The sequence below is a fragment of the Salmo salar genome, chromosome ssa03 (genome assembly GCF_905237065.1).
Source record: "Salmo salar chromosome ssa03, Ssal_v3.1, whole genome shotgun sequence".
NCBI classification, from domain to species: domain Eukaryota; kingdom Metazoa; phylum Chordata; class Actinopteri; order Salmoniformes; family Salmonidae; genus Salmo; species Salmo salar.
Genome location: NC_059444.1, coordinates 100644405 through 100653838, shown reverse-complemented (window position 1 = coordinate 100653838; position 9434 = coordinate 100644405). Strand labels below are relative to the sequence as shown.

Sequence of the window (9434 nt, the reverse complement as noted above, 5' to 3'; positions counted from 1 at the left end):
GATATTCACTAAGGATTATACTACGGTGATGTGGAATAGGGCTGTGGATTATACTATGGTGATGTGGAATAGGGCTGTGGATTATACTACGGTGATGTGGAATAGGGATGTGGATTATACTACGGTGGTGTGGAATAGGGATGTGGATTATACTACGGTGATGTGGAATAGGGCTGTGGATTATACTACGGTGATGTGGAATAGGGCTGTGGATTATACTACGGTGATTTGGAATAGGGCTGTCGTTATTCACTAAGGGATTATGCTACAGTGGTGTGGAATAGGGCTGTGGATTATACTACGGTGATATGGAATAGGGCTGTGGATTATACTACGTGGTGTGGAATAGGGCTGTGGATTATACTCGGTGATGTGGAATAGGGCTGTGATTATACTACGGTGGTGTGGAATAGGGATGTGGATTATACTACGGTGATGTGGAATAGGGATGTGGATTATACTACGGTGGTGTGGAATAGGGCTGTGGATTATACTTCGGTGATGTGGAATAGGGCTGTGGATTATACTACGGTGATGTGGAATAGGGCTGTGGTTATTCACTAAGGGATTATACTACGGTGATGTGGAATAGGGCTGTGGATTATACTACGGTGGTGTGGAATAGGGATGTGGATTATACTACAGTGATGTGGAATAGGGCTGTGGATTATACTACGGTGGTGTGGAATAGGGATGTGATTATACTACGGTGGTGTGGAATAGGGATGTGGATTATACTACGGTGGTGTGGAATAGGGATGTGGATTATACTACGGTGATGTGGAATAGGGCTGTGGATTATACTACGGTGATGTGGAATAGGGCTGTGTGATTATACTACGGTGATGTGGAATAGGGCTGTGGATTATACTACGGTGATGTGGAATAGGGCTGTGGATTATACTACGGTGGTGTGGAATAGGGCTGTGGATTAACTACAGTGATGTGGAATAGGGATGTGGATTATACTACGGTGATGTGGAATAGGGCTGTGGATTATACTACGGTGGTGTGGAATAGGGCTGTGGATTATACTACAGTGATGTGGAATAGGGATGTGGATTATACTACGGTGATGTGGAATAGGGCTGTGGATTATACTACGGTGATGTGGAATAGGGATGTGGATTATACTACGGTGATGTGGAATAGGGATGTGGATTAAACTACGGTGATGTGAATAGGGCCGTAGATCTTCACTAAGGGATTATACTACTGTGATGTGGAATAGGAATGTGGATTATACTACGGGGATGTGGAATAGGGCTGTGGATTATACTACGGTGATGTGGAATAGGGCCGTGGATATTCGCTAAGGGATTATACTACGGTGATGTGTAATAGGGCTGTGGATTATACTATGGTGATGTGGAATAGGGCTGTGGATTATACTACGGTGATGTGGAATAGGGATGTGGATTATACTACGGTGGTGTGGAATAGGTGTGGATTATACTACGGTGATGTGGAATAGGGCTGTGGATTATACTACGGTGATGTGGAATAGGGCTGTGGATTATACTACGGTGATTTGGAATAGGGCTGTGGTTATTCACTAAGGGATTATGCTACAGTGGTGTGGAATAGGGCTGTGGATTATACTACGGTGATATGGAATAGGGCTGTGGATTATACTACGGTGGTGTGGAATAGGGCTGTGGATTATACTCCGGTGATGTGGAATAGGGCTGTGGATTATACTACGGTGGTGTGGAATAGGGATGTGGATTATACTACGGTGATGTGGAATAGGGATGTGGATTATACTACGGTGGTGTGGAATAGGCTGTGGATTATACTACGGTGATGTGGAATAGGTGTGATTATACTACGGTGATGTGGAATAGGGCTGTGGTTATTCACTAAGGGATTATACTACGGTGATGTGGAATAGGGCTGTGGATTATACTTACGGTGGTGTGGAATAGGGATGTGGATTATACTACAGTGATGTGGAATAGGGCTGTGGATTATACTACGGTGGTGTGGAATAGGGATGTGGATTATACTACGGTGGTGTGGGAATAGGGATGTGGATTATATTACGGTGGTGTGGAATAGGGATGTGGATTATACTACGGTGATGTGGAATAGGGCTGTGGATTATACTACGGTGATGTGGAATAGGGCAGTGGATTATACTACGGTGATGTGGAATAGGGCTGTGGATTATACTACGGTGATGTGGAATAGGGCTGTGGATTATACTACGGTGATGTGGAATAGGGCTGTGGATTATACACGGTGGTGTGGAATAGGCTGTGGATTATACTACGGTGATGTGGAATAGGGTTGTGGATTATACTATGGTGATGTGGAATAGGGCTGTGGATTATACTACGGTGGTGTGGAATAGGGCTGTGGATTATATTACGGTGATGTGGAATAGGGCTGTGGATTATACTACGGTGATGTGGAATAGAGCTGTGGATTATACTACGGTGATGTGGAATAGGGATGTGGATTATACTACGGTGATGTGGAATAGGGATGGATTATACTACGGTGATGTGGAATAGGGCTGTGGATTATACTACGGTGATGTGGAATAGGGCTGTGGATTATACTACGGTGATGTGGAATAGGGCTGTGGATTATACTACGGTGATGTGGAATAGGGCTGTGGATTATACTACGGTGATGTGGAATAGGGATGTGGATTATACTACGGATGATTTGGAATAGGGCCGTGGATTATACTACAGTGATGTGGAATAGGCCTGTGGATTATACTACGGTGATGTGGAATAGTATGCTTAGAGTCATTTTACCTGAAAATAAGGGATCAGACTATTTATGAGTCATTGTACCTGAAACTAAGGGATCGTTCTATTTACCTGAAAATAATGTTAATTTTGATTTTAATAGATCTTTAACTGCCATGAAAGATGTTTGACTGACATTCATTAATTATATCAACGTAATGACTCCTCCAGGTGGGGAGGAGCTGGAGATGAGGTCACTTCCTGTCCCGGGTCGTGACCCCTCTGTGACCCCCTGGGCTGGGGTCGTCTCTCCAGGGTCGTCTGAACGGAGGGGATGAACTACCCCACCATCCTGCCCTCCTTCGTCTGCAGCTGCCCCCGCTCCACCCCCACACACCCCCACAAGACCCTCCCCACAAACCCCACAACCCCCACAACTCCCTCCCACAAACCCCCACAACCCCCTCCCCACACACCCCACAGCCCTCTCCCCACACACCCCCACAGCACCCTCCCACACAAGCCCCCAAGCCCCTCCCTACACACCCCCACATCCCCTCCCTACACACCCCCACAACCCCCACAGCCCCCTCCCCACACACCCCCACAGCACACTCCCCACACACCCCCACAGCACCCTCTCCACACAAGCCCCCAACCCCCTCCCTACACACCCCCACAGCCTCCCCCCACACAGCCCTCGCCTCTCTCAGAAATCAGCCCGGACCCCTCAGCAAGCTACACCAACTCATGGGACAGCACAGTAAGAACCATCTCTCTATATATATATATCAGTACTACTATAGTAGAACTGGTTAGATCCATCTCTCTATATATACAGTACTACTATAGTAGAACTGGTTAGATCCATCTCTCTATATATACAGTACTTCTATAGTAGAACTGGTTAGAACCATCTCTCTCTATATATACAGTACTACTATAGTAGAACTAGTTAGATCCATCTCTATATATACAATACTACTATAGTAGAACTAGTTAGATCCATCTCTCTATATATACAATACACTATAGTAGAACTAGTTAGATCCATCTCTCTCTATATATACAATACTACTATAGTAGAACTAGTTAGATCCATCTCTATATATACAATACTACACAGTAGAACTAGTTAGATCCATCTCTCTCTATATATACAGTACTACTATAGTAGAACTAGTTAGAACCATCTCTCTATATATACAGTACTACTATAGTAGAACTAGTTAGATCCATATCTCTATATATACAGTACTACTATAGTAGAACTAGTTAGAACCATCTCTCTATATATACAGTACTACTATATAGAACTGGTTAGAACCATCTCTCTCTCTATATATATATACAGTACTACTATAGTAGAACTAGTAAGAACCATCTTGATATATACAGTACTTCTATAGTAGAACTAGTTAGATCCATCTCTCTCTATATACAATACTACTATAGTAGAACTAGTTAGATCCATCTCTCTATATATACAGTACTTCTATAGTAGAACTAGTTAGAACCATCTCTCTATATATACAGTACTACTATAGTAGAACTAGTTAGAACCATCTCTCTCTATATACAATACTACTATAGTAGAACTAGTTAGAACCATCTCTCTATATATACAGTACTACCATAGTAGAACTAGTTAGAACCATCTCTCTATATATACAGTACTACTATAGTAGAACTAGTTAGATCCATCTCTCTATATATGCAGTACTACTATAGTAGAACTAGTTAGAACCATCTCTCTATATATACAGTACTACTATAGTAGAACTGGTTAGAACCATCTCTCTCTATATATATATATATACAGTACTACTATAGTAGAACTAGTTAGAACCATCTCTCTATATATACAGTACTACTATAGTAGAACTAGTTAGAACCATCTCTCTATATATACAGTACTACTATAGTAGAACTAGTTAGATCCATCTCTCTATATATACAGTACTACTATAGTAGAACTAGTTAGAACCATCTCTCTATATATACAGTACTACTATAGTAGAACTAGTAAGAACCATCTCTCTTATATATACAGTACTACTATAGTAGAACTGGTTAGATCCATCTCTATATATATATATATATATATATATATATATATATATACAGTACTACTATAGTAGAACTGGTTAGAACCATCTCTCTCATATATATAGTACTTCTATAGTAGAACTAGTAAGATCCATCTCTCTCTATATATACAGTACTAAAATAGTGGAACTAGTTAGAACCATCTCTCTCTATATATACACAGTACTTCTATAGTAGAACTAGTAAGATCCATCTCTCTCTATATATACAGTACTACTATAGTAGAACTACTTAGATCCATCTCTCACATATATACACAGTACTTCTATAGTAGAACTGGTTAGATTCATCTCTATATATATATATACAGTACTACTATAGTAGAACTAGTTAGATCCATCTCTCTCTCTCTCTCTTATATATATATATATATATATATATATATATATATATATATATATATATACAGTACTTCTATAGTAGAACTAGTTAGATCCATCTCTCATATATATACAGTACTTCTATAGTAGAACTAGTAAGTCCATCTCTATATATATATATATATACAGCACTTCTATAGTAGAACTAGTAAGGTCCATCTCTATATATATACAGTACTTCTATAGTAGAACTGGTTAGAACCATCTCTCTATATATATACAATACTTCTATAGTATAACTAGTTAGATCCATCTCTATATATATACAGTACTTCTATAGTAGAACTAGTTAGATCCATCTCTCTCTATATATATAGTACTACTACAGTAGAACTAGTTAGATCCATTTCTCTCCTCTATATATATATATATACAGTACTTCTATAGTAGAACTTGTTATATCCATCTCTCTCTATATAGTACTCTGAGCAGAATTGTTAGATCCATCTCTCTCATATATACAGTACTTCTATAGTAGAACTAGTTTGATCCATCTCTCTATATATACAGTACTTCTCTAGTAGAACTAGTTAGATCCATCTCTATATATATACAGTCCTTCTATAGTAGAACTAGTAAGATCCATCTCTATATATATACAGTACATCTATAGTAGAACTAGTTAGATCCATCTCTATATATATATATATACAGTACTTCTATAGTAGAACTAGTTAGATCCATCTCTCTATATATACAGTACTTCTATAGTAGAACTAGTAAGATCCATCTCTATATATATGCAGTACTTCTATAGTAGAACTAGTTAGATCCATCTCTCTCTCTCATATATATATATATATACAGTACTTCTATAGTAGAACTAGTTAGATCCCTCTCTCTCTATATATATACAGTACTTCTATAGTAGAACTAGTTAGATCCATCTCTCTCTCTATATATACAGTACTTCTATAGTAGAACTAGTTAGATCCATCATATATATATATATATATATATATATACAGTACATCTATAGTAGAACTAGTTAGATCCATCTCTCTATATATATACACAGTACTACTATAGTAGAACTAGTAAGATCCATCTCTCTCATATATACAGTACTTCTATAGTAGAACTAGTTAGATCCATCTCTCTCTATATACAGTACTTCTATAGTAGAACTAGTTAGATCCATCTCTCATATATATATATATATACAGTACTTCTACAGTAGAACTAGTTAGATCCATCTCTCTCTATATATACAGTACTTCTATAGTAGAACTAGTTAGATCCATCTCTCATATATATATATATACAGTACTTCTACAGTAGAACTAGTTAGATCCATCTCATATATTCAGTACTTCTATAGTAGAACTAGTTAGATCCATCTCTCTCTATATATATATAGTATTTCTATGGTAGAACTAGTTAGATCCATCTATATATATATATATATATATATATATACAGTACTTCTATAGTAGAACTAGTTAGAGCCATCTCTCTCTATATATATAGTACTTCTATAGTAGAACTAGTAAGATCCATCTCTCTCATATATACAGTACCAATATAGTGGAACTAGTTAGAACCATCTCTCTCTATATATATACACAGTACTTCTATAGTAGAACTAGTAAGATCCATCTCTCTCTATATATACAGTACTACTGTAGTAGAACTACTTAGATCCATCTCTCTACATATATACACAGTACTTCTATAGTAGAACTGGTTAGATCCATCTCTATATATATATATACAGTACTACTATAGTAGAACTAGTTAGATCCATCTCTCTCTCTCTCTCTCTATATATATATATATATATATATATATATATATATATATATATATACAGACTTCTATAGTAGAACTAGTTAGATCCATCTCTCTATATATATACAGTACTTCTATAGTAGAACTAGTAAGGTCCATCTCTCATATATATACAGCACTTCTATAGTAGAACTAGTAAGGTCCATCTCTATATATATACAGTACTTCTATAGTAGAACTAGTAAGGTCCATCTCTCTATATATATACAGTACTTCTATAGTAGAACTAGTTAGATCCATCTCTCTCTCTCTCTATATATATACAGTACTTCTATAGTAGAACTTGTTAGATCCATCTCTCTCTCTCTCTCTCTCCTATATATATATATATATATATATATATATATATATATATATATATATATATATATATATATATACAGTACTTCTATAGTAGAACTAGTAAGAACCATCTCTCTATATATATACAGTACTTTATAGTAGAATTGGTTAGATCCATCTCTATATATATATATATATACAGTACTTCTATAGTAGAACTAGTTAGATCCATCTCTTCTATATATATACAGTACTTCTATAGTAGAACTAGTTAGAACCATCTCTCTATATATATACAATACTTCTATAGTATAACTAGTTAGATCCATCTCTATATATACAGTACTTCTATAGTAGAACTAGTTAGATCCATCTCTCTCTATATATATAGTACTACTACGGTAGAACTAGTAAGATCCATCTCTATATATATATATACAGTACTTCTATAGTAGAACTAGTTAGATCCATCTCTCTATATATATACAGTACTTCTATAGTAGAACTAGTAAGGTCCATCTCTCATAAAACAGCACTTCTATAGTAGAACTAGTAAGGTCCATCTCTCTATATATATACAGTACTTCTATAGTAGAACTAGTAAGATCAGTCTCTCTATATATACAGTACTTCTCTAGTAGAACTAGTTAGATCCATCTCTATATATATGCTGTACTTCTATAGTAGAACTAGTAAGAACCATCTTTATATATATACAGTACATCTATAATAGAACTAGTTAGATCCATCTCTATATATATATATATATACAGTACTTCTATAGTAGAACTAGTTAGATCCATCTCTCTCTATATACACATATATATATATACAGTACTTCTATAGTAGAAATTGTTAGATCCATCTCTCTATATATATACAGTACTTCTGTAGTAGAACTTGTTAGATCCATCTCTCTCTATATATACAGTACTTCTATAGTAGAACTTAGTTTGATCCATCTCTCTATATATACAGTACTTCTCTAGTAGAACTAGTTAGATCCATCTCTATATATATACAGTACTTCTATAGTAGAACTAGTAAGAACCATCTTTATATATATACAGTACATCTATAATAGAACTAGTTAGATCCATCTCTATATATATATATACAGTACTTCTATAGTAGAACTAGTTAGATCCATCTCTCTATATATACAGTACTTCTATAGTAGAACTAGTAAGATCCATCTCTATATATATACAGTACTTCTATAGTAGAACTAGTTAGATCCATCTCTCTCTCTATATATATATATATATATATACAGTACTTCTATAGTAGAACTAGTTAGATCCATCTCTCTCTCTATATATATATACAGTACTTCTATAGTAGAACTAGTTAGATCCATCTCTCTATATATACAGTACTTCTATAGTAGAACTAGTTAGATCCATCTCATATATATACACAGTACTACCATAGTAGAACTAGTAAGATCCATCTCTCTCTAATATATACAGTACTTCTATAGTAGAACTAGTTAGATCCATCTCTGTCTCTGTGTATATATACAGTACTTCTATAGTAGAACTTGTTAGATCCATCTCTCTATATATACAGTACTTCTATAGTAGAACTAGTTAGATCCATCTCTCTATATATATATATATATATATAACAGTACTTCTACAGTAGAACTAGTTAGATCCATCTCTATATATTCAGTACTTCTATAGTAGAACTAGTTAGATCCATCTCTCTCTATATATATATACAGTATTTCTATAGTAGAACTAGTTAGATCCATCTATATATATATATATATATATATACACAGTACTTCTATAGTAGAACTAGTTAGAGCCATCTCTATATATATATATATATCAGTACTTCTATCGTAGAACTAGTAAGAACCATCTCTATATATATACAGTACTTCTATAGTAGAACTAGTTAAATCCATCTCTTATATATACAGTACTTCTATAGTAGAACTAGTTAGATCCATCTCTCTATATATACAGTACTTCTATAGTAGAACTAGTAAGATCCATCTCTGTATATACAGTACTTCTATAGTAGAACTAGTTAGATCCATCTCTCTCTATATATATACAGTACTTCTATAGTAGAACTAGTAAGATCCATCTCTATATATATACAGTACTTCTATAGTAGAACTAGTTAGATCCATCTCTCTCTCTCTCATATA

General features: G+C 35.5%; 1 protein-coding gene across 1 annotated transcript in view; it reads left to right on the top strand.

Annotated features, from left to right (window-relative positions):
• Nucleotides 1-3039: 3039 nt before the first annotated feature.
• Nucleotides 3040-9434, top strand: part of LOC106593944 (voltage-dependent T-type calcium channel subunit alpha-1H) — an 81128-nt gene continuing 74733 nt past the window's right edge. Inside the window, exons 1-2 of the mRNA XM_045716089.1 lie at nt 3040-3235; nt 3340-3468. Coding sequence (XP_045572045.1) covers nt 3040-3235; nt 3340-3468 — 325 coding nt within the window. The remainder of the gene's footprint in view (nt 3236-3339; nt 3469-9434) is intronic.